This window comes from Gallus gallus, chromosome 4, assembly GCF_016699485.2.
Source record: "Gallus gallus isolate bGalGal1 chromosome 4, bGalGal1.mat.broiler.GRCg7b, whole genome shotgun sequence".
Classification (NCBI taxonomy): Eukaryota; Metazoa; Chordata; class Aves; order Galliformes; family Phasianidae; genus Gallus; species Gallus gallus.
The window spans coordinates 12269376-12294388 of NC_052535.1; the positions used below are offsets into that span (position 1 = coordinate 12269376).

Here is a 25013-nt window from a genome sequence, read left to right on the forward strand (position 1 = left end):
GTGGCGGGCATGTGGGACCGGCTGCGGGGCAGTCGGGCGGCGGGCGGCGGCCGGAGCGCGGCCGCGATGGCGCAGCGCGGGGAGGAGGGCGGCGAGCGGGGGCCGGCGGAGGAGGGCGGGGAGGGAGAGCCCCGGGCCGGGGCCGAGCGGGGGCCGAGCGGGGCCGCCGCGCCCTTCCAGCCTCCCGAGGGCGGCTTCGGCTGGGTCGTGGTCTTCGCCGCCGCCTGGTGCAATGGCTCCATCTTCGGCATCCACAACTCCTTCGGGATCATCTACACCATGTTGCAGAGCGACCTGGGCGAGGACGAGAAGGACCCCACGCTGGAGTTTAAAACAGGTACGGGTCCCCTCCGGCCCTCCGCGGCCCCTCCCGGCCCCGCGTGGAGCCGGACCGCTCCCTGCCCCCCCGGTCCCGCGCTCGTCCCTATATTTATCCACGGCAGTATCATGTGTTGTTCCTAAGCTGCGATGTACTCAATTAAAAGTAATTCATCCGAAAAGCATGCCCGGAGCTTGTCCTGCCTGCTGCCTCTTGGTGCCGGGGGAGCGATGCCGGATCAGCCCGTGGAGTTCACGTATTTCTTGTGTGATTCTCGCTTCCCGCTGTGGGTGTCTGGCTGGCTGTCCATCTGTCCTGGCTCTGGGATCCACAGGCAGGGCGAACATCTGCCCTGCAGCAACGCTGCCTTGAAGCTGCTTTCTTGGGCAGGCATGGGGCCACGGACAGTGCCCACCTGCACATACGAGCAGGGACGGGGGACCCAGCCATCGGGGCTGTTGCGTTGATGTGGAGAAGGGACATTTCACTGCACGGTGAGGGGACCCCAGCCCCGAGGTCCCTGATGTTCCAGAGGCCCAACTTCCATGAGGTCACTTCCATCCTATGATGGACATCCATGGCCCACCTCACTTGTAGCTGTAGGGTCAAGCGGTTGGCGTAGGGCGAAACCCAAAGATTTTGTTGTCCCTCTGCAAGGGACACAGGACTGGGGCTGGTATGGAGCTCAAAGCCCGGTCTGGGGACCACTGGTGGCCGAGCTGTCCCCAGTCCTTATGGGGCGACGGGGGTGAACCCAGCCCAAAGGCACCATCTGAGAATGGGAAATTACCCCTGCGATGCTGTCACTGGAGAAACGGAGGTGACGGTGTCACGGCGGTGTGCAGGGCGCGTGTGGCTGGGGTAATTACAGTGATTGATGGGCCGTGCATGTGTGCGATCCCAGGCAGCTCATCGCCGAGCTGGCTGCTTCCTGCTTGCCATGATCCTATCTGCAGAGCCTAAGGCAGAGCTGGGAAGGTAGAAGCAGTAACAAAAGAAACTGAATAACGCAAGCCCCGGTGGTTTCAAGACTACATGCCCAAGACGGAGTTTGGAGGAGACAGCATCTGTCACTCCCGAGATGTATTTATCTGTGGCTGTGACCACACAGAGGCCTCGAAAAAGAAAGCCGTGTGGGCGTGTGAGGTGAGCCAGGTTGGGGAATTACACTGCCTGGGTGACGGATCCGCGTTCCAGCCTGGGCACCCAGCAGAGGGGCTACTGAGAACCACAACATCGGGATGGGTCTGGTATCAGCGGACTGTGGGTTTTGGGGTGAATGCTGGGGGCTGTGGGATGTGGTGAGAGGCCCTCAACCCTTCCTCCTCTGGTTTCCCTGCTGCTTCTGCTTGGGGTTGCATAATTTCCCCGCGGCAGTCGTTTGTGTGCAAACGTAATCGGGAAAATATCGGAGCTCCTTTGTGAGTGTGAATTGATACTGCCTTCCTGAATCTGTCCATCCCCTGAAGTCCGTCTGTCTGTGCCCCAGCGTCCGTTTGCTCCCTATGGCTGGCAGTGGCAGCCAAACGCTGGGGTCCCCTTGTCTCGTGCAGATGTGATGGGAACGCGCAGTCCATCCTGTCCTGACCCCCTGCACAGCCCCGGGGCTCCGCACCCCGGCTCCCATCCCCGTACCCGGGGAGGTGGGCTCATGTTGGAGGGGCTCTCAGCCCAGTGCTGAGCATGGCCACGGCCGGTCAGGCATCCCTTTTAAAAATAGGGTTCTGTTTATGCTGAAGCGGGTACTGGTCTGAGCCAAACAATAGCCGCCCCAGTGCACAGCTATAATTATCAAGGTTTATTTCTTGTTTGCATTGGTCACATTTTCTCGCGTTTGATCTTGAGAAACGCAGGATCCACGGAGTTCAAATTTCGGGTCAGGCTTTGAAAACAAACCCTCTCCCAACAATGCATTGAATGCATACGCTGCTTTGTTTGGAGAAATATACTGCGAGGCGGCTGTCAACAAGCAGCTCTGCGCTCGCTGCCGGGACCACCGCCGTCCCCTCGCAGCGTGGGGCCCAGCCGGGACTTCAGCACGGCACACTCTGTGCTTTCGGGTTTGTTTGCTTTCGGGGGGAGGCAGGGATTGGCGGGGGGATCACTGACACTGGGATAAATAAATAAAAAAAGGCATGTGAGCGCTCAGCCAGAAACAACTCGTCCTGCACTGCCGAGGTGCTGAGTGACAGCCCAGCGCGGCTGCTGGACCGCATCGATTTTTTTTCCCCCAATATTCTTATTTATCTTCTTCTTCCCCCCTCCTCTGCTCTGTGTCAATACACTAGGTACAGATTAACTCTCTTTGCTTAATATTTAATGTTTCCATTGCTCAAAATGGGAGCCGAGTGCACCCAGAAGAGTGACCCCAGGAGCTGCTCTGCTTGGCCACAGCCCTTCAGGCATGTCCGTGTGTCCGTCCTCCTCCTCCTGTCCATCCTCCTCCCCCGTCTGTCCATCAGCCTCCTCCTCCCATCCGTACGTGGGAGCAGGAGGAGCAGCTTTCCCGTCTTGCCCAGCCCCAGTGGGTGAGCTGCACAGCTTTCTGTGCATGGGTGTCACTGTGCCAGGCTGATGGCGTCTCCCTAACTGGCTTTCTGTTTAATCTGAGGGGGGAAATTTCTCCTGGAACACCCGTAAGGATGGGTGAGCTTAGCTGGAAAGGGCTGTTTGTAACCCAACACCGTAACGGGGCGGGGAGGCTCGCTGAAGGAGTGACTTTGTTTCTTGACAAAATAAAGCATTTCAGTACAACCGACACGAGGAGAGCCCGAGGGGAGCAGCCAGGACGGCTCCCCCTCGGGCTGGAGCGTGGGCCCCCTCATGAGGGAAACCCCAGGGAGAGCAAATCACAAGAGGTAATTCTTGGAAACAGTCCCAATCCATTTCAGCAGTGCCCAGAGGTTGGAAGGGAGCGGCAGCCACGGAGCTGCACTGTGCTCAGCCTCCAGCATCCTCCCATGGTACCCGCTTTGAGCTCCCACCTTCCTACCCAAACCTGCAGGATTTGGCACTTGCGTTCACTGCTGGCTCCACTGCTCGCCCTGCACAGCCAGCATGTGTCATGAGCTCCTGTGTTGCTGCTCAGGTCTTCAAATCAGACTGGGTCCCCAGACTTCACCTGCATCCTCCAGTAGCCAGCTAAGGGGATGCTTTGGATGCCTTCAAGGATAGAGGCTGCACAGCTTCTCTGGACAACCTTGTTCCCAAAGCAGCACCTCCATGAACCCAGTGTTGTGGGCTCGCTGACCTCAGGTGCTCCCTACCTGCTCTGCAGCACCCACATTCACACTGCGCAACAATTCTGCTCGCTGCTCTTTTCTCCTCCTCTTCCTAGAAGGATCGTTCCCATTCCCTGTCCCCAGGGAAGGCAATGCTCCTTTGGCAGCGTGTGCCAGGCTGCTCATTGCCGGCGCCGCGGGATCTCGGTTCACTCCGGGCTATTTCCTTGCATCCACCCCAAGATAGTTGGGGCGGTTGCAAAAGCCCCGTGACGCGCACTCAGCATTGCTGCAACACGCTTTGCATCTGCGAGCGATGGAAATCTCTCTCCCAGCACCTCGCACAACAGGTCCTGCCAGCTGCCAGGCATGGGCTGCGGGCAGAGGACTGCCCCGCTCCAGCCTCGCCGCTCATTTTGGGATTTGGGGTTTATTTATCACCTGATGCATGATTTAGGGTGGTAAGCTGGCTGAAGCCCTTCTGTCCTCCGTCCCTTTGCAGGGTGTGTCCGGACACCCACAGGTCATGGTCATATGCTGGGTGTTTACCCCAGTGCAGCTCATTTAGGGCAGCAGCCTCCTGGACACACGTGGGACCAGCAGATTGCTGCAGACTGCACTGTCTGTGACTGGTCCTGGTGCTTGGGACTTGCTGCTGTTTGCCTAGTGTAATGCTGTGGGGGGACTCTGGCATGAGCCCCCACCTGTCCCTGGGGTCCAGTGGGGACAAGGCACGTGGAGCCCAGCAAGTGGCATCCCCCAAATCCCCTTTCTTTGGCCACCTTGCATCAGGCACCGAAACAAAGCTTTTGTTTCAGGCTCTTGGCCTTAATCCCCACTCCTGCAGCTCCTGCGCACAGATGGGAGGTGAAATCCTGCCTCTTGGGGGATGTTGCGTGAGTGTGTGTGTGTGTGTTTGTACTTGCCAGTTGTCTCGGGGTGCAATGGTGCTGGAACCCGGCAAGGAGCAACCTGAACACAACTGCAGCTCCAGTGCACCCTCAGCACCAAGTTCAGTGGAGCAAATTGCCCATGATTAAAGATCAGTACTAACTATATAAAGGGCACACACGTGCTGGCACCCAGACACACTCCCCTTAGGATTTCCCAGCTGGGGAGCACTGCACCCTCCAGCCCTCCCCCAGGATGGCCATCGGCCCTGCAGCAGTGACAGTGGTGTTTGGTGACCGATGGTTCCATGGCACCACAGACACTGGGCAGAGCACTCTTCCCAACCTGATCTACTGGTCAGCAACCCTCCTCATGGCAGGGGTTGGAACTAGATGAACTTTGAGGTCCCTTCCAATCTAAGCCATTCCACGATTCTATGATTCCCTACCCAGAAAACTCCAAACCCAAAAGCTGCTTTCTGGCCTCCTGCTTGAGGCAGCAGGGAGTACCAGGGCAGTGCTCCGTGGCAAAGAGGCAACGTCAAGGCGTTCTTGGTCACGAGCCAGCTATTAATCCGCGTATTTTAGCAAAAACACATTTATTTCTTGAGGTTTGTGCACACAATGGAAGCAGGGAGCACTGGGGCGGGGGCTGCTGGGGATTAGCTTGCTGTAAGCTGGGCAAGCCAAGCTCCCGGCCCAGGGAAAGCTTAATTAAAGTTGAAGGAGAAGTGTTTCCAAGAAAATAATACGGGGTATTTAAATGGGATATTTTTGTTCTGGGCCCAGAATGTCTCCTTTCCCTCTCGGTGTTAGCTTTAATAAAACAAAATGAGATCTCCAAGAAAAACAAATTGGAGCTCTTTTAAAAGGCGCTGCGGAGATAAAAATCAGTAACACTGTTGCTGGTAACACCTTGGGTTATTAAAACGGAAAGAATGCTAACGATGCGATTTGCATTGGCCTTTCTTGTGGCTGCGCCCCGGCGGCACCTGGCTGCCCGGCCAGGAGGTCCACGACCTGCCCGCGGCGGGGGCACTCGGCCCAGCTGGGGCAAATGAAAATAGGAAAAGAGAAAAAACAGTGAGACTTAGGATTCGAGTTGCACCAAACCTAAAATCCGAATTGGAATCAACCGTGGGATTGTTAAGGTTGGAAAAGACCACTCAGGTTGTCAAGTCCAGTCGTTGAGATCATCACGTCCAACTGTTGAGATCGTCAAGGCCAACCTTTGCCCAACGGTCCAACCAGTTCGCTGGCATTTGACCTTTCTGGAAGGTCAAAAAGGGCTCTTCTGGAGGTGATGAATACATGGATGAAAATCCCCAGCTTTGCTTTTCCTGGTATGCCAAGATGCTGGGGCTTGGCTCCTCTGCAATAAACACCACAATTGTGCTGATACAGCTGGATGTGCTGAGTCCCTCACTAAGCCTGCAGCCCTGGCACCATGCCCTGCCTGCTCACGGACCCTCCTGGTCTTATTATCATAGAATCATAGAATCATAGAATGGTTAGGGTTGAAACGGACCTTTAAGATCATCCAGTTCCAATCCCCTACTATAGGCAGGGACACCTCCCTCCAGACCAGGTTGTTGAAAGCCCCATCCAGCCTGGCCTTGAACACCTCCAGGGTGAGAGCACCCACAGCCTCACTGGGCAACCTGTTTCAGTGTCTTGCTCCCCTCATAGTAAAGAACTTCTTCCTAATATCTCATCTAAATCTACCCTCTTCCAGTTTAAAGCCATTTCCCCTCTTCCTGTCACTACCTGCCCTTCTAAAAAGTCGCTCCCCAGCTTTCCTGTAGGCCCCCTTCAGGTACTGGCAGGTTGCTAAAAGGTCTTCTCAGAGCCTTCTGTCCTGCAGAGCCCCAGTTCTCAGCCTCCCCTCACAGGGGAGGTGCTCCAGCCCTCTGATAATCTTCATGGCCCTCCTCTGGACCTGCTCCAACAGTTCAGTGCCTTTCTTGTGTTGGGGTCCCCAGAATCCTTCATTTGGCTTTGAAATGCCCAACGTGGTAAAGCAATGACCAAGTTGGCCACGCAACGGCACCAGCCAGCACTGCCATCAGATAAGGCAGTTACAGCTCTATCGCTTAATTGTGGCATGTAATAATAGCAGAGTGTTACTGAGATATGGCACTGCCAAAGGATAAATATCAGACACGCTGGGTGGTTTGATTGTTATTTTTGCGAAATAAACTCAGCAGCGCCCAGTGCTTCTGGAGGTGTTGGGGCTTTCTGGGGTCCCTGATCCATTCATGTTGCCCTTGGGCCAAGATGGGCATCACCTGCCATGTTCCCCAGCCCACAGATTTTCCATTTTCAGAAAAATGTCTTCCAGGGTACAAGGCACATTTTTGCCACATCTTTACATCCCCAGTAATGTGGTGACACAAGTTCAGGAGTCACAGCCCATCCCTGGGAACCTCCCTGACGTATCCCCATTTCCAGTTCTGCTTGCATCTGGCCTAAATAATGTATTTTGGGAGAGGGACTTACTTAAGCGAGAATCACATGCAATTAGTGTATTACCAATGGCTAACAAATCACAGTGGATTTTTTAAAAGTTATTAGACTCTGCCCTGCTCCAGTTCATCAAGCAAACCATAGAGCAAACAATCTGGAGTGTGGGTACTTCAGGTCCTGGTCTGAACCCTGTGGTTGGCCATTAACCCCCTGGGGCTGAGCCTCGGGCTGGATTTCAGAGCTCTCCCTCCTAGTGGCCATGTCATTGTGGCTGTGCCATTGTGGCCATGCCGTGGAGGCTGTGCCATGGTGACTGCGTCTCAGTGGCCATGCTGTGGTGGTTGTTCCATGGTGGCCGTGCCATAATAGCCATGCCATGGTGGCCATGCCATGGTGGTTGCACTGTGGTATGCATGCTGTGGTGGCCATGTTGTGGTGTCTGTGCCATGGTGACCATGCCATGGTGGTTGTGCCATGGTGGCCATGTCCTGTTGGCCATGCCAGTGTGGCCATGATGTAGCATCTCCCAGGGTCACATCCATCAGCAATGCATTGCTCCCTCTCCTGCTTTGTCAGAGCATTTGAGTTCAGGAATGTGATGGAGGCTTGAAAAGCAGCCTCCCGCTCCCATGTGTGAGCTGTGGGTTGCTGGCATTTTCCCCATTACTCAGGGCTGGTGACGAGTCAATCTCTCCATGTGCTTTCTTATGAATGAGTAAGTTTTGGCTCAGCCCCAATGGTCAAACAGGTTGAGCAAGAAGCAGCTGGTATGGGTCTATCATTGTCAGTGTAGGCAGAAGGGAGGCTCTCCAGGCTCTGCAAAGCACCCAGCCGCTCCCACCGGTCTGAGCCCATGTCCTGGTGGAACCAGCAGTGGCTTGGGGGGATCCCGAGCACCGATTGGGGCTTGCTTGGGCTTCTCCTTTGCCTGTCCTGTGACACCTCCTGACCATCCCACCTCCTTGAAATGCTACAACATTGTGGTCAGCTCAGAGCAAGTGCTGGATGCCTCGCAGACGGGGAGCTGCATCTTGTGCTGTGCCCATCCATGTCCCATGGCTTCCCATGGCACTCATCCATGTCCCATGGCTTCCCTCCTTGTCCCCAGATCCTAAGGGCATCAGCTCCGTGCACATGGATGCACGTCCCTTTCCAAGGGACAGGGCATGAGTGGTCTTCATGTGAGAAACTGAAAAGAAGTAGCAGGAAAATGAGCCAAGTGGCTGCTCAGTGACTGGTTACTGCTACCATTCCCATGTCTGGCTCCTACTAGAACAGGGGAATTTGCCCTTCGATCCTTGCGCTGACCCCAGAATGCAGCATTTCCCTGGGGAGGTGGTTCTCTGAGCACAGAAGTAGGATGTGCAGCTTTTAAACCCAAACTGGAGGAGGATCAAGCCCCCAGTGCCCCACAGAACCCCTCCTGAACCTGCTCTGTTATTTATTCTGATTGAAAAGCCCTTGATGCAGCAAAATGCTGGTGTTCCAGGCGGCTGGAGGTGCACTGCTGCCCAGACACTTGGACTCCTCCAGTGTCCCTGTGCCCCCTTGGCCCTGCTCTGCACTGCAGCACTCCTTCAGTACCTGTGTATACGTGCGTGCACACGCGGATGCACACAGCCCTATGCACACACGTGTTCCCACAACTGGAGAACTTTCAGATGAGAGCAGGTCAGCCAAAAGTAACACCCTATTGGCAAAGGGGTCTAACCCATTCCTTGCTGAAAAAAAACAAATACATCTCTATATTGCTGTTCTTCAGTTTCCTTCGGCTATCTGATTTGTTTAGTTATGGCATGCTCTATTTTCCTGAGATATCCAGGTGTTCTCAAATGTATGCTTTAATGTAAGGGAACTCCAATGAAGAGATTAAGATCACAGGGAAGTTTTACCCCTCTCCTGGCCCCTGGGTGTGGGGTTTAACAACAACATACAGATTTGGGGATTTTTCTGTATCAATGGGCTGTGAGAGCACTACACAGAGGCACTTGTTGGGGACCAGGCAGGAACTCCTGGCACAGGAGGAGGAAGCTGTGTCCCGGTGGCCACCAGCAGAGCCACATCTGACCGAGCAGCTCTGGCTCAGCTCCCAGACGGTTCGTCCTGAGATTCCTCCACTTTTTTATCTATTGCTTTTAATTAGCCCAGTGGGATCCCCAGTCAGCCAGCATCACCTCGTGCTACCCCACACTGGAGCTGGGGACCGGTGTGGCAATGCAGAGCAGTGCAACAGTGCTATCCAAACCTTTGGCCATCCATGCCTTCTCTCATTGGGAACAAAGCCTGGGCACAAAACAAGCTAAAAGTCAACATGCAAGGGGCCTCCCCTTGGAAAGCCCCCACAGCAGCTACTCACGCTGCATAGACTTTTGTATTTACAACCATGGCTATAGGCTTTTGTTGGGCGGACTTTGTTGCTGATGGGATGTAACTTGGCAAGAGCCACGTGTTGCACTGGAGAAGAAGGGTGAGGGACATATAACTATTGATCAGCTAAGGGACATCTAATTATCAATCGGGGGAATGTGAGGCCAATGCTATGGAGGGGCTGCTCCTTTCCCATCTCTGCCCCATCCCTGCCCCATCCCTACCCTCAGATCTCCCAGGGCTTGAAGGCTGTCAAATGCCTGACCAGGGGGTAAAAAGACCTCTCTAAGCCTGTTCCAAGCCCAGTGTTTTGCCTCCATTTATTCTCCTTGGCCTCTTTGTATTCCCTTTGAAAACAGAGTGTTTTTCTCAGCACGGCTGGTTTGAGTTTGCCCCTTTGCTGGGATGTTGACAGGCGCCCCTGGGAGCTGTGCTGGGTGGGAGGGGCGCGGAGCCGAGGCTGAAGGTTTCTTCTCAACGTTAATGGGAAACAGAAGATCGCTCGAGAGAAATCTGGCAGAGAGGGGAGCTTTGCTGTCTCTTCCAGTCTGGAAAAAAGCACCCGGCCTCAGCCTGGCCTCCCGGCAGAAAGCAAAGGATTGCCAAGCACGGCACAAACAGGGCTTGTGGGAGGGACAGGGAGGGCATACAGATTTCCAGGGGATGAAGCAGGCAGAGACCACCCTGCCTGCAATTTGAGAGAGGTCCCACTGAGGACCATCCCCTCCCCAAGGGCACTGAGGGCTCGTATCGCCCCGAGTATCCCCATGCTGCTTGTGTCCTTGCCAATCCCTGCCTTGGTTTGTCATCCCTGCCTTGGTTTGCCATCCCATGCCTCCTGGCAGTGCTGGGCTGCAGGAAGAGGTGAAGCCACGCAGCACATTCCGGGAGCTCCACCACCCGTCCTTCTGCAGGAGGCGGGCACTGGTCCCAGCCTCCCAGCTCCTAGTGGGCCAAGGTGGGTTCTGGAATGAGGACACATCTTTGGGTCAGAGGATGATGGAATGCTGCAGTCTCCCAGCTGTCGGGGCCAGGCATGGGTGGGAGGAGGTTAATCACAGCCAAAGCCCCGTGAAGTTTGGTCAGGTCATGGTTTATCCAAAGACTCACTACACTATTTCGGACATGCAGCAGCCAGTGTCTGGGGCCACGGCTGACCTGTGCCATCCGGCCAAAGTTAATCATTGCCGTTGGCTCTGGGATCTGCCTGAACTCAGAAACACGAACACCTTTCCCCCAAAAACACATGGTGAGGTGGCAGGGGCCTGGAGGGAGCTTCAAGCTGCCAGAGAGTGCAGTCAGCTGGGGAGAGCTGAGAATCCTGACCCTAACATGAACCCTGACCCTTACCCTAACCTTAATCCCAACCCTTACTCTGACCTGAATTCTGACCCTAACCCAGACTCTAACCCTAAACCTGACCCTAACCCTGAACGTAACCCCTAAGCCTGACCCTAACTTTATCCCTAATTCTGCCTCTAGACCATGCTTTCCCCACTCGCTAGATGCACAATAAACCCAGACACCCAGTTCCCTGCAATGTGTCGATTTGGGGGACATCTGAGAGGTGTTGGAGCCAGGAAGAAAATTATGTAAGAAAACAAAGATGAGAAAAGCTGGAGGAAGGGGTCCTGGCACCGGGCACCCAGCAGAGCCCTGGCACAGTGCATGTGTGTGAGCACAGCTGCGCTTGCTGCTGGTGTTTCTGGTGCTGGAAAGGTTTTTTTCAGCAATAAATGGAACCTTCTTCTCCCCTCGGGTGTGTTTTGAAAAGGGGCTTAGGAACAATGAGGATTAATGAGCAGATAGAGAACGAAAGGCAGGGTTTGAGTCTCAAAATGCGTGCACATTTCAGAGCGAGTGTTTGCGCCAAGATAAACGCTGCCAGGAATCAACATCGCACACATGAAAGGCGAATCACAGATTGGCTCCGCATGCAGGAGGAGGGCATGTGTGTGTTAAAATGAAACCGCTCTGGGTTCCACAGCAGTGCCAGGCAGAAGGGGCCGGGGCTGGGGAGGCGTGGGGTGATGTCTGATGGCAGCAGTGGGTGAATCATCTCACAGAAATTGTAAGCCAGGAGGAAATGCAGAGGAGAAAATCCTTCCCAGCCTGCCTGGGCAAATGGTGCTGCCCATCTGCACTGCACGTGCTGCCCTCTGCTTCTGAGGGCCTTCACAGGGACAGGTGTGTGGTGCTGCTGTGGGGCCAAGAGTCTCTCCAGCATCATGGCTCGGGGCGAGCGTGGTGTGGAGTGAGTCTCGGGCTGCATGTTGAGCACATCCAAGGTACAGACCTCATGTAAACCCTCTGTGTCGTTTCTTGTTGAGCCAAACCACGGTCTGCCTCCATCCCTACTTAGCACGGCCATGATACAGTGACCACAGGCTGCTGTCTGTCACTTACTGGTCACAGGACATTGAAAGACCACCATGACCAGGACATAGCATTCACGAGACTTTGCTGTGGGGCTGAGCAATCCCCTTTACTCCCAGCTTTGAGCTGTTTGTGAGCTGTGCGTGGAAGGAGAGAGTGGGGACAAGCTGATGAAGGGGGACTTTGTTCAGAAGCTTTGGGTACGGTACCAAGCAGGGCTTGCTAGACCCTTAATGAGCTGATCTGGCTTTGGGCTGCACGTGATGCACAGGGCTGGCTGTGCCCCCTTGCAGCCAGAGGAGCCTTTGGTGTTGCTTTGCTGCTCTCCAGCTTCGCCACTCTCCAGCTTTGCTGTGCTGCTCCTCGTCATGTTGTCCCTTCCTCCCACGCCCTGTGCTGGCCTCCCCAGCCCTCACGGTGTGCCTGCCTTATTCCAGTCCTCCCAGCACGGGGTGTTAGCACAAGGCTGTGTCTCAGGCTCATCTTTGAGCAAGCAAGGGAATGACGCAGAGGCTCTGCGGGGTAGAACAGCTGCTGCGTGTTGGCTGCAGATGCTCAGGGCTGTACTTAGCTGCTTGTGTCAGCAGGGCCACCAGCTTGTTTGGGCTCCCAAAAAGGAGCCAGGGAGACTTGGAAGGTCTTTGATGATTCTCCAAGAAATTTCAAGCATCTGGGAAAGGGCACCCTCTGCAACACATCCTCATCCCCATTCATTTACCCATCCCCATCCCCTGTTCCTATCCCCAACCCCTGTCCCCGTCCCTCCAGCGGCCTCCCCGTCTGAGTGGGAGAAGCCGCGGGAAGCGAGGGAAGACACTTCCTCCAGCGCCGGATCTGAGCTCACCTCCTGGCCCTTGATCCCTCCCGCCTGCGGTATGTGGGTCAGCGGGGAAGCACGGCCGCCAGCGACGTCCCTTCCTCTTGTCTCCCTGGAGAGGCGTTTTTAAAGGAACAAATAGGCTTGGCCCAAAGTACCGTGCGGCACGGGTTTTAGTGGTGTTTTTGTGAAAGCTGGAACAATGCACTCGGCACCAGGGGGAACTGGGACCCGCATCTAGGAGCATTATGTTTTGCCATTTGTTTCTCCCCTCGCTGTGCCTACCTTGCCCTGCTATAAAATCTTCAAAATAAGGACAGGGAAGGAGGCTGGGGTGGTCTCGCTGGGAGGAAAACCATGCGAGCATGGACTAATCCAGGGACCCTGCTTCTATGAACACACAGGCCTGGCACTCAAAGCCTCTTGGCAGGTCCTGGCCTCCTGTTAGCCCTCTTCTGCCATCAGGTTCCTAGCAGTGGTCCCAGGGCATTGCAGTCATGGCCTCATGGTGTGGGGCTGGTGGGCAAATGGGGCTGCTCTCTGGTTTCTGCTCCATCTTGAGCCCCGTGAGCAGTGCTGGGAGCAGAGCTTGTCTCAGCCACATTGCCGACCACTGCATCATCATTCCCCTTGGGTACCTTCAACCACTGCCTCCTCTATCACGCTGAAGGCCTTTGAACCCACCACAAGTCAGCAAGTTGACTGTCTTTATTAACTCAAAGTGGGAAGGAGCCATCTGAGGAGCTGTAGCTGAAGCTCTATTCTTTGTATGACCACTCTGCTTGATGAGATGCTCTCCTTGGTCAGCCTCTGCTACAGCAGGGGTGGGGGAGAGGGCTGCTCATGGGGCACCAGTCCCATAGTTGGCTCTTCCTACACCCCACGCATCCCCAGAGCCCTATCAGCTCGAAACAAGGGGCAGGTTGCACATCCCTAAGGAGTGGGAGCCCTGCTGAGCCCCACTGTCCTCAGAGAAGTGTCCTCCACACACACACACTTCCTCCAGTCCCAACATCCTCTGCAAGCCAGGCTGTTGTTCCCAGTTATTTTAATTCACTGTTGTTACCAAAACCTATTTTTATTCATTGCTTGTGGTAAGCCTTTTCTCTGAGGTAGAGCAATTTGCCATGGGAGTCTGTTTTGTTTAGCGGCTTTAATTGGGCGCTATCTCCTCTCCCAAACCCAGAGCCGGGGATGCTGAGCACTCGGTGCTGAGCGCTGGCCAGGGCTCGCTTTGATCTCTGCAGGTGAGTGCACATTTTGGGTGAGAGATCAATCCTGCTTACTTGTGTGTAAATCTCAGAGCAGTTAAGATCCGAATCTGGCCCTTTAAATTTAATACACGCTTTATGCTTTTATTTCCGTGTTTCTTAAAGCAATTTCCAAAAATAACAAACTTCAAACATGACGGGGCCATCTCACGTTTTACTGCCTTGGCTGCAGTAGAAGGAACAGTTCTGGAAGAACATTATCCACTTTACCGAGCCCTGCCCATCTTGGCCGCCCTCCCGCCCCTCTCCCCCGCTGCAGCCTGGCCTTGGCTTTTCTTTTCTTGTGTTTGCTCCTCTCTGAATTTATTAAGGAATACTTCTGATTAAATTGGCTCCTTGAGAGCATGCAATTAATTCTGAAGGGCCGGCTCTTCCAGAGCTTCTCTGTGTGGTCCCTGAGAGGCCGAGCTCGGGAGGTTGTTGTGCAGCAGGAATTTGCTCTTAATGGGGACCTGGCTATTTTCTGATGGTCTCATGCTGCTGGAGGACCGGCTGTTGTTGTGTGCTGAGAGGGCTTGCAGAGCTCCTGCTGTAGGTACAAGGGAGATAGAAGTCAGAAAGCAGCAGAGAGCATGATACGGGGCTGCAGGATGCTCCAGGGGCTGGGTGCTCCAGGCTGGGTGCTCCAGCCCCTTCTGCCCTGTTGTCTGCCTGTTTGTCTGTCCTGTGCTGCCTGCCCCCCTCGCTCCTCCTCAGTGTGGGTAGACAGAGATTTTTTCCTTTCCACATTGCTTTCTTTTGAAAGCCTGCCTTTCCTCCCAAAAGCACACACCAAAACCATTAAATAGGGAGAAGGTTGAGGGTGGAGCTGAAATAATCTGCAAATAATAAAAGCTTCTTAAAGCAGACAGACAGACAGACAGAAGTTTTTCCAGAGGTGAGTTGAGAGGAGACACGAGCTCCTGGTCCTGACCAGGGGATGGGATGTCAGCTGGCACAGCCAGCAGTTCTCAGAAGGCAGAGAGGTCCCCCCATGCCCTCCTCCTTCCAGCTGCCTCCTTCCAGCTTCCACCACATCTCTGGTTTTCATTTCTTGTTGACATCCAGTTCCCATCATGCCAACACCATGAGTTGCCTGTTTGTGATGTTTATTTAATTGCTGTTCAGTTGATGTGCCTTGTTTGCTGTGTTTGGATCTGTCTTCTTGCTGGTGGGACTAGGAGGGATGGGAAAACCACAGTGATGGAGACTGGAGCCTCCTGGAGGTTGGGAAACCCTGGCTTCGTGGGGAGGGAAGCAATGCTGTATTCATGACACCGGATCTGGATAGCCCATACCTGGGAGCTGAGATGTGGGGCCTTTTGGCCCTAACGATGGTAGCAGAATCATAGAACCATTAAGGTTGGAAAAGACTACTAAGATCATCTAGTCCATCCATCAACCCATTCAGGTACCTGTGGTACACTAGCTTCACATGTGGGGTTAACAATTGGTGTGATGGGGCTGCCTCTGCCCAGACTGCCTTCAGCACTGGGGTTGGTTCTTGTTTTGTTCTGTGCCCTGATTTTTCCTAACCCCATTCAATCACAGCCCTGATCTTTCTTCATTCTCTCTCCCTAGCATGGGTTGGCTCTTTGGCCATGGGCATGATTTTCTTCTGCTCTCCCATCGTGAGCATCTTCACTGACCGCATCGGCTGCAGGACCACAGCAGCCTTGGGAGCTGCCATCGCTTTCATCGGGCTCCTCTCCAGCTCCTTCACCAAGTAAGGATGCAAGTTTGGGGCAGATGGGGGTGTTCAGCCCGGATGAGAGCTCTCCTGGCATCACTACAGCCCACATCCCTCTCCAAGCTGCAGTTTTGTCCTTAACAAGCATGAGCTTTACCCAAGCATGGGAATTGCTGCACATTTCCCCAGGCAGGTGCTCTCCAATGCGCGTTTTGATGGCAGCTCTACCCAATGTGATGTGATAGACTTTCCAACCCAATGCATTTCCATCTCAGTGGGAGCAAAAAGAGGTTGCCCCCAGTGTCCTTTACTCACAGCTCTTTGCATGTTGTCTCAAAGGCGCTGCAGAAACATCCTCCGGAGTGTCATTTGCCTCAGTTTGTCTGAAAAAAATTTTTTGCTGTGGGTTGGGTTTCAGTTCCAATCAATATTGTTTTAATTAGAATGCTGCAAGAAGTGGTTTTTCAAGCAAAAACGCTGGTTTCATAGAGGGCGTGCCTGGCTCTGTGCTCCCACCCTGGGATGCCTTGTTGGGAACCCTGGCCCCGTGCATCTGTGGTTGCCTCGGTTCCTTGTCACCATGCAGAGGGGTAGGACACCAGGGACATCTCCCTGGAAATTGGGGACTCTATGGGTCATGGGGCTGGGGATTCCCCTGTCATTGAGTTGGGCACAAAGTGCTGGGTTCATATCAACCACTATACCTTAGGAAGAGAGAAATCTTGCTGTGTGAGGTATTTTGTGGTTGTACTGGAATTGCTAATTCGTGTCTTGAAACAGTGATTGAGAACCTGGTGGGAAGGCTGGGCCAACCCAGGGGAGCTCAAGTGCATGCAATGTACCTGAGTGACCAGAAGGGGGTGGAGCCAGGATCGACCCCTTCCCAGACCTCCTTTAAGGGTTGGCAGTGAAAGCAAGGGTATCTTGTTGGAGTTCCCTGCATACTTGAGGCCTTCTGAAGGCAAGCAGCTTCTTTCCTTTATCTCTGTGCCCATGGCTGTTGTAATTGAGCAAACCCTTGCTTGCTACAGCCTAGGACCTTGCTATTCTGCTGTTACTGCTGGAGTTTCTATTGTGTTACAGAGCTGAGCTTTTAATTCCATCCCTTCTGCTTCTCCCTCCCCTCTACGTTTTCTGCCCCTGAAGCTTTGCCAGCAGGGCTGAGCCAGGGCTCTTCCCCTGGGGAGCATCAGTGAGGGGCAGCCACTGGAGGGGCACTTCCTCCTCCCAGTAGATCTTGTTACCCATGAGCACCTTGTTACCCACTAGGACCTTGTTATACTTTGGAGGCTTCCTTGTCCTAGGAGACCTTGTTACCCACAGGAGACCTTACCCACTGGGACTTTGTAATCCGTGGGAGAGCTCCATGTCCGAGGAGGTTGTGGACTTCTGGAACACCTCCTCTTCCAAAAAGACTCATTATCTATGGGAGAACCTCATTCTCCATGGGAGACTTCCTTGTCCCAGGGAGATTATACTGCTGTTCCTCCTGGGGAGCAGCTGGTTGCTTCTCAGCCAGCACGGTGGCAAATCCTGACTAAGCAGCGAAGCTGGAAGGAGCCCTAGTTTTGGTGCAGTCCCACAAGGATATCTTAGCGTTGATGGTGAGCAGATGGGAACAGAGGCATTTGCCTCCCTTTATCCCGTATATCAGCTTAGCTGTGGCACCAAGGCTGGTGTAACCCAGCTGAGGTGGTCAGGACTGGTGATGTGTGGTCAGAGCTGTCCTGCTGCCCACTGACTCGAGGATGGGTTTCTGATGTGGATTTGCCTCGAGGTAGCTGAAAATTGCCTTTCAAGACAGCCATTTGTCTTGGAGCCCCTGGGCACAGCTTTCATGTTCCCTGTCCTGCTTGACTTGCTAAAGAGAAGAGCCTGTCATGGAAGAAATGATGTGCTTGTAAACATTTGCTCAGTTTTGAATTGCTCTGTTAGATCTGGTCTGCTTTTTGTTTGCTCTGTGAGCAGTACTCAGTATTTCATATGAGCAGTTCTGAGTACTGAGAGAAGACCCCACTGGTGCAGCATCGCTTGCCCAGACCTTTCTATTGCAGTCTCTTCCCACACAGCATTTTGTGGCAGACTTTTGCAACTGAATGTGTTGCACAGGGATGAAATAATGCTCCATCTGGAGTGAACACAAGGGTGTTGTGCACTCCTTTACTTCAGCTAAGGAAGGAGCTGGGTTTCACTGGGAAAACTAAGCTGGCCTTGGGAAGAAACTCCTTTCAAAGGCTCTCAGAACTTCCCGCTGTTCTGTAGGGCAGCCACGTTGCTCCCTGCTTGAGCACAGACACCTCTGTAAGGTACAAATGAGATCTATTAACCACCTAATTGAAGCTCCCAGAGGAGCTTAAAGAAGGAGAACATAATTAAGGAGCCTGGAGCCTGGGCAGAAATGTGATGTTCTCTCCCTAAGTGCCTAATAACTGGGGTTGGTGCCTTCTGCTTTGAGACACTGGGTGCAGAATGTTTTCAATTAGTTGTTTCAGTGGAAAGAAAGAAGGAAAAAAAAAAAAAGACTTGTAACTAAAAATAACACCCTTTGCCTACCTTCGAAAACTGCTTGCAGTATTTAAAAACCACTCACTCAAGCCTTCTTCCCAAGGCACGCAGGTTAGTGCTGCCTCCTCCTCCTTGCAGAAAGCACTCTCCAGCCAGTCTTCATTTTCCTGGAGATTTAACATGCCAGCTGTGAGTTGAGGATAATCCCTGCCTTGGCTGGGGAATAAGCTCCTCGAGGCTAGGCTGTCTATGCGGTATGCTTGCCCTTAGGCTCAACGTAAGAGTTTGCAGGGCAGCAGGTGAGACAGCTTTCTTGCCTCCACATATTGTGACCACCTCAATGTCTTCCTCCCACTAGGTCTCTGGAAGTTCGCTATTTCACGTATGGCATCCTCTTTGGCTGTGGCAGCTCCTTTGCCTTTCAGCCCTCGCTGGTCATCCTTGGTCACTACTTCAAGCGTCGCCTTGGCCTGGCCAATGGCATCGTGGCTGGCAGCAGCTGCCTCATCTCTGTGCCGCTGCCCTTCTTCCTGAAGATGGTGGGAAAGGCCATCGGGCTGGCACACACATTCCAAGTGCTCAGTGCCTTAATGCTCATCCAGATCTTCTTGTCGATGACATATCGGCCCCTCCTGCCACCCTCCTGTGACTCTCAGCACGATGGGCAGGACAAACTGGGCAGCCGGAGTGTGCGGCAGCAGTGCTGGGCCCAGATGCGCAAGTATTTCAACTTGAGGGTTTTCCGGAGAAAGACCTACCGAATTTGGGCCTTTGGGATTGCTACAGCTGTCCTGGGGTATTTTGTACCATACATGCACCTGGTAAGAGCCTTGACTGGGGGTGGAGATGTGAAGGCAAAGGTGGGCAGGAGGAGGGGAACAGCAGGAACTGAGCCATGAAAAGCTTCAAAACTAAGAAACTGCCCCATGACTGGAATCAGAGGTGGGGAGAAGTAGTTAGTAATGCTCCCATGTGTTCTCTGCTTTGGGATGAGCATCAGTGGTGGGCTGCTGGGTGCGGGGTGGGTGGAGGTGGTGTAACCATGTAGTGTAAACACGGGTATTACACAATCATCCCCAAATCTGGGAGCTCACTGCTAAGGTGAATTAATAGTGGATTCATGTCCTTATCTCCTTCCCTCCATCCTAGGTGAAATATGTGGAGAAGGAATTTGGAGAAACCAAAAACGACTGGATTCTCCCAGTCTGTCTTGGAGGCATGTCTGGGCTGGGGCGCTTGATTTCGGGCCGCACTGGGGACTGCATTCCTGGGCTGAAGAAGATTTATCTGCAGGTAACCGTGGTGCCTGCTCTGCTTGGCTGCCTTTGGGTGGCCCATATTCCCTGCCAACAGCTTGTCACTCCTTCCAGTGGGCACTTGGTGGATATTCTGTCCCTGGGCCTTGTAGCTTTGCTCGTGTGATCAGATGACTCTGGTTTGCTGGTCCTCATCATGTCTGCAAAGCTAAGAAAACACAAAGCCTATAACTTGCTTCTCTTGGCTCTCTGTGCCTGGGGACCTCCCCATTCCTGCCCAGCAGAGATACCCTCAAGTAACCGGAGGGATGGAGCAGAATGGCTTCCTGCTGCCCCTGCCCAACAACATGCCTGCTTTTGTCTCTCCAGGTCGCGTCCTTTGTTCTGTTCGGCATCATGTGCATGATGATCCCGCAGTGCCGAGGGTTTGAGGGCGTCATCGTCATCTGCCTCTTCCTCGGCCTTTGCGATGGCTGCTTCACCACCATTATGGCCCCCGTTGCCTTTGAGCTGGTGGGGCCTATGCAAGCATCCCAGGCCATAGGGTACCTGATGGGGCTGATGGCTGTGCCCATGACTGCGGGCACGCCAATTGCAGGTTGGTGACACTGTGGTGCTGCGCCTGAATCCTGCTCTTGGGAAGGAGCAGAGGCTTATGGCTGCTGTCACCAAGGGTGACATTCTGGCATAAGAGCTTTTGGACTTTCTGGCTCATTGTGTTGTTTGGGGTTTGCATGTAGTATCTCTGTGCTCTTCTCCGTGCCAAGGAAAGCAGGGGACAGCGAAAGGGACCCAAGAACAAAGAGACCACATTATCTGACTACAGTTGGAATCTGAGCTAAAAATTGTCTGGGAATGATTCACTGCCAGAAGGGAATTCCTAGAATTAGGGAAATCTTATGTGGGCTGTACACAGCATCCTGCATCAGAAGGATTTTCCAGTGCCGATAAATGGCAGTGTGTTATTTCTGTAGGGTGCTTACTCAGCTTGCATTGGAGATTGTTTGGCACGTGTCTGATTTTTTCTCCTGTCCTGGTTAAATAAGCAGGATAACCACCATTGCACTTCTCTTCCAGGATACTTCAACGATTATTTTCAGAATTACCATGCGGGTTTTTACTTCGCCGGAGTGCCTCCCATCATCGGCGGCTTGGTGCTCTCCGTCGTCCCGCTGGTGCACCAGAGGATGCTGCAGAAGCAGCGCCTGGATTCTGGCAAGGACAAGATGCTGACCCCTGAGGCAGTGGTGAATGGCGAGCTGCTGCCAGGCTGCCCTGCCTCCGAAGCACACATGTGACGTGCCAAGTGCACAGTTGCCACCAGCATCCTCCACAGCCCAAGCACAGGCCCTTTTCTAGCCAGACTGTAATTCTCAATGATTTCAGATGCACTATATTTGTAAAGGACAAGAAATAGTTCTTCTAGTTGAAGGCTTTTAACTAGCAGAAACACTTCTTCTTGGGACAGTATCAATTTTCAAGCCGCCTTTTCTTTTCCTCTAACCATTTTTCTAAGGAGAACTCTCATCAGGATTCAAACTTGATTATCTCCCCAGTTTTCTATACGTCACAACAGAGGTTTACAGATAATAAATGTATTTTTAAAGGAGGTAATAGGCGGAGCTTATTGCCCCTTCCAGATTCCCCGTCCCCTCTGGTGTGCCATGTCTGGGCAGCACAGTCCCTTCTGCAGGGGAAGCAGCTTCGGAGGAGAAATGAGCAGTGGGACCTGCTTTGAGCTGTTTCTCTCCTTTTCCACTGCATGCACTCATGGGGTTGATGAAAGTATCCTGCAAAATCTGCCTTAAAAGCATAGGGGGAGACAAGCAGGTTTCTGGGCACCTCTCACCTCCACGTTCGTCACCTGAAGACTGTGCAGCCCTGAGCAGTGAAACCCACAGGTAGGATGGGTACAGGAGGCATGGGAATTAGCTCAGGAGAGGGCAAGGACTGAAGGTGGCTTCCATCCTGCCTGCAGAGCTGTCATCCATTGAATTTTCCTCCCCATCACCTGCTGTTAGAAACAGGAGCCTTGTACATAGCTCCACATCCCGCATGTCCCTCTGGCCCTTTTGTTTTTTAATCTGCATTGGCTAGTGCATTGTAAGGTCTTGTGGTCTGTGCTTCTGTTCCTTCTGTCCCTGTACAAGCTGGAGAATATACTGGTGTGTTGTGATGTGTCTGTTCCTGTAAGCGAGGTGTCTGTTCTACTTGCCCTTCCTTTGGCTTTTCTGAGTCTGCTTCTGCCTTTCCGCAGGGTGTCATCTACCACAAAATCCTCGTTCTGACCATAGTGCCCCATGAGGCAAGCTCATGAGGGATTTAAATAGTAGAAACATTTCCTTTTGCCCAGCAACAGGAGAAAGGGTGCTGCCTCAAGCCCTGATTGTTTCCATGCTGCATGGCACAGCCCCCAGTGACTGTACCACTGGGCTTCATATCCAACTGTGCAGCTGTAAGACATCTCTCCAGTTTGTAAAGCAAATTATGGCCTAAAGCCCCAAACTTTGCAGATTTCCACGTGCCTTAAGTGCTCTGCCTGCTCACAGAAGCCTTTGCCCCAGGAGGAGCACGTGCTGGGGCCATGGGAGCAGCGCTTGATCAGATGGGAGTCCTGCCTGACTCAGCATCCCTGAAAGGCTGGTCTTTTTGTCCGCTTATTATTGGAGCCTCTTATTATTGAAGGCACTTAGCCCAACGCCTTGTCATTCAGCCCAACTTCAGTGGAAGCGGTACATCTCATACCATCGCAGCTCAAAGACTGTCAACAGCCTCCCCAACCTGCTGTGAGCATCTTTGTCCAAGTTAAGGTCATGACTTTGATCAACATGAAGTCAAAACGAGTCACAGGTCAAGGCAGGAAAGGCAATGAAAGGTACAGTCTGCATGCACAACTGGAAGAGCAAAGTCTGCCATGATGGTAGGAAGCTGTGCACAATGGGGATAGTTTTGATGTTGGCTGCCAGCTGTTGTGTGTCTAGCTTTTCTCTTGAGTACCCTGGCACAGTGCACCTTTGCCTCCTCTGGGCAGGTGAGGCAGGACTAGGGAGAAAAACCTGCCTTGTTCTCCTCTGTAATGAAAAACCCCAGCTTCCCCCAGTGAGGCGCACTCGTCGCTTCAGGCAGCCACATGGCCTTATGCAAGTGTGCATCAAGTGTAGGACGTGCCCCGGCAGCACTGGCTGGGACTGCCTTCCTAAATCTTTAGCTTCAGGGTGTTCCAAAGTGAGTTGTTGTCTTTTTTTTTTTTTTCCCTCTTATTTTCATGGCTGGGTGAAACACCAGGTTTAACCCCTCTTGCTCTGGTAGGGAATGATGGTCCTGTGGCATCTCATGAGGCTTCGAGCAGCTCCTGCCTGGCTCTTGATGGTCACAGTGGAGCCAGGAACCCTCCAGCCTTTGCTTCTCACCACTTCCATGGCTTTCTCGCGCATCTGTACACAGCAGAGGTTTGTTTGGGGGTTTCCTTGGATATTTCAGCTTCAAGAGTTTTCACGCTGGCAGAGTTTGCTTCTCCTTGTCCAGCTGGCTGGAGGAAATGGGGCTGCACTGGAAAGCCCCAGCACACTTGCCAACTCTTTTGGGTGCTTTCTTCCCAAAGCCAGCTGCCCTTTAGCACCAATGTACTCAGCAAGGGCTGCTAGTGCCCAGCGTGCTCCCTCCTGCAGAGGCATCGCCTGTGTGTTTGCTGGCTGGGAGCAGGGGATGAACAATGGACCTTGCTCTAGGGTTATCGCTGTGCGTTTGCTGGCCCCTCCGTAAAACCGTTTATTTTGTGGTTTACTTCTGTTTTTGGGTTTTTTTTTTTGTTTTTTTTTTTTTGCAAACATTGCAATGCCCTTAGCACTACATCAAGGACTTGCCATGCTCTGGGTGCCCCCATTCTCACCCACCCCACGAGAGCAAAGCCCAGCCCCGGTGCTGTGTCCACTTGCCCCCGTGGACATTTTGGTGACCTGCAGGATGTGGGCTTGATGTCTGGACTAACAGCAGTGTGGCTCCTGACTTTGTTTACAGCACCCAAATCAGGGCCTGGAAAACAACTCAGCTCTGAGTGCGGGCAGCAGGCCGCTCACAGTAGGCCTATCTGAGCCCAGGCAGTGAGCCGCTCTGTCCCACCTTCATTGCCACTGCAGGGCACAGGCCTCCTCAAGAGAGTCAGTGCAACTCCTGAGTGCCTCTTCAGTCTCAGAATCTCCTTCCATGACGTCTGTCCTCAAACTTCTTCCTCACTGACCTTTCATCTCTGGCTGCCAAGAGCAGCACAGTTGCGAGGCACACTGTGAGCAGTTAGTGTCTGTTTTGCTAAGGAATTAAGCTTTTGTTGTTGTTGTTGTTGTTTTTGTGTATGTAGTGAGGCATGGCATGTAAGATGATCTGTTTCCCAGAGCAAGTTTTCAGGTAGCCAAATATTTGTGTTCAAAGAGGAAGATGTCTGAGCTGACGCCACATACGAGCACCAAGGTGGAGGCTTGAGTTTTGGGGTAACTAACAAGACATTAGGGTCTGTGGCTGAAAGCAGGTGCTTAATTCAGTGCAGAAGTCAGGCCCAGAGCAATGCTTTGGGTCATGCTTTGGCCTTAAATGAGTATTTAAGGCACAGCTGGGAAGGGTGGAAGAGCTGCACCTCGCAGAACTGGCCTCACAGGAGCTTGTAAGATGTAGGTGAAGAAATTGGTAAAGCTGAACTCTCACATTTTTCCTTTTTATTTTTTCTTATTTGACATCTGTTCCTTGTAAGTGATTTATATTCCCTTAAAATTTTGTATCTTAAGTAAAGTATTTGAATGTGTGTCTTAAAAATATGACCCGTCCTTTCAAAATGTGAATTTCTGATCGTTGATATATAAAAGAAAAAAGTAAAAAAAAAAAAAAAAAAAAAAGTAAAACGACACAAAACCATCCCATATTAGCACATCTTTTGTAATGAATGTTTTATGAATGTTGTTTAAAAAAAAAAAAAATGCGTAGAATAAAACCAGTTTAAAAAGGAAGGGGGTCGTGGTTTCCTAAAGAAATACATCCCAGCTGGATGCCCAAAACTGCGTCAGAGCACCAGGCCAGAAAAGGGTGAGCGTGCATCAGTGAGGTCGCTTGTGGAACTGGAAACAGGGCTTTTAGCAAGGGTTTTATCATAACCATTTGTTTATACTAGCTGCTTTAATTGACATTAGATGAAAGCTGACATAGGCATTAATTTGATATGGCACAGGCTTTTTTTCTTTTAATGTGCATCTCAACTCTTTTTCAAGTCGGGGATATTTACTGCAAATAACATTCAAAAAATCCCCAGCAGGAGATAAGAGGCAGGAAAAAGGGATTCAAAGGCTGTGAGGCGGTGGCAGCGAGCTCCTCCGTGGGCCGGCGTGCCATGCAAGTAGTCTCGGTGCAAAAGAGCCCTATTCTATCCTGGAGTGATCTTCTGGGGATGGCTGGAAGCTGAGAGGTGCTGGGCTACGTGATAAAAGTCACCTGAATGCAGGCTGTTTGCCGAACACACTGGGAGCACCGGCCTGTCTGTGCCCACCTCCACAAGCCCCATACAAATACATGAATAGATACATACCTATATATATATACATACATATACACACATATGCAGAGGTGTGTCTGTGCGCCTGCCTGTTGGGAACCATTTATTCTTATGAAACAGAATGTTTGTATGTGTATTTTATATATTAAATACTAAGCACTATGTCTTGTGTTAGTTTGCTAGTAGCTATGGATTGCACATGTGCTTTGGCTGCCTCTGTGAACAGCGTGTTATCTATCTCTGGTCACGTTTAGAGGTACGCGCGCAGCGTGGGCTGTGCTTTTCAGGGTTGCTGAGCACCTGTCAGTGGTCAATGGGGCATC

At 52.5% G+C, this 25013-nt stretch overlaps 1 protein-coding gene across 1 annotated transcript; it reads left to right on the forward strand.

Moving 5' to 3' along the window:
* SLC16A2 (solute carrier family 16 member 2) lies at nt 1-24151 on the forward strand. Its single transcript, NM_001321737.2, has 6 exons — nt 1-337; nt 15288-15432; nt 18260-18722; nt 19051-19194; nt 19527-19755; nt 20235-24151. The coding sequence occupies exons 1-6, from the start codon at nt 10-12 to the stop codon at nt 20453-20455; spliced, it is 1530 nt and encodes a 509-aa protein (NP_001308666.1). The 5' UTR covers nt 1-9; the 3' UTR covers nt 20456-24151.
* Nucleotides 24152-25013: the final 862 nt, after the last annotated feature.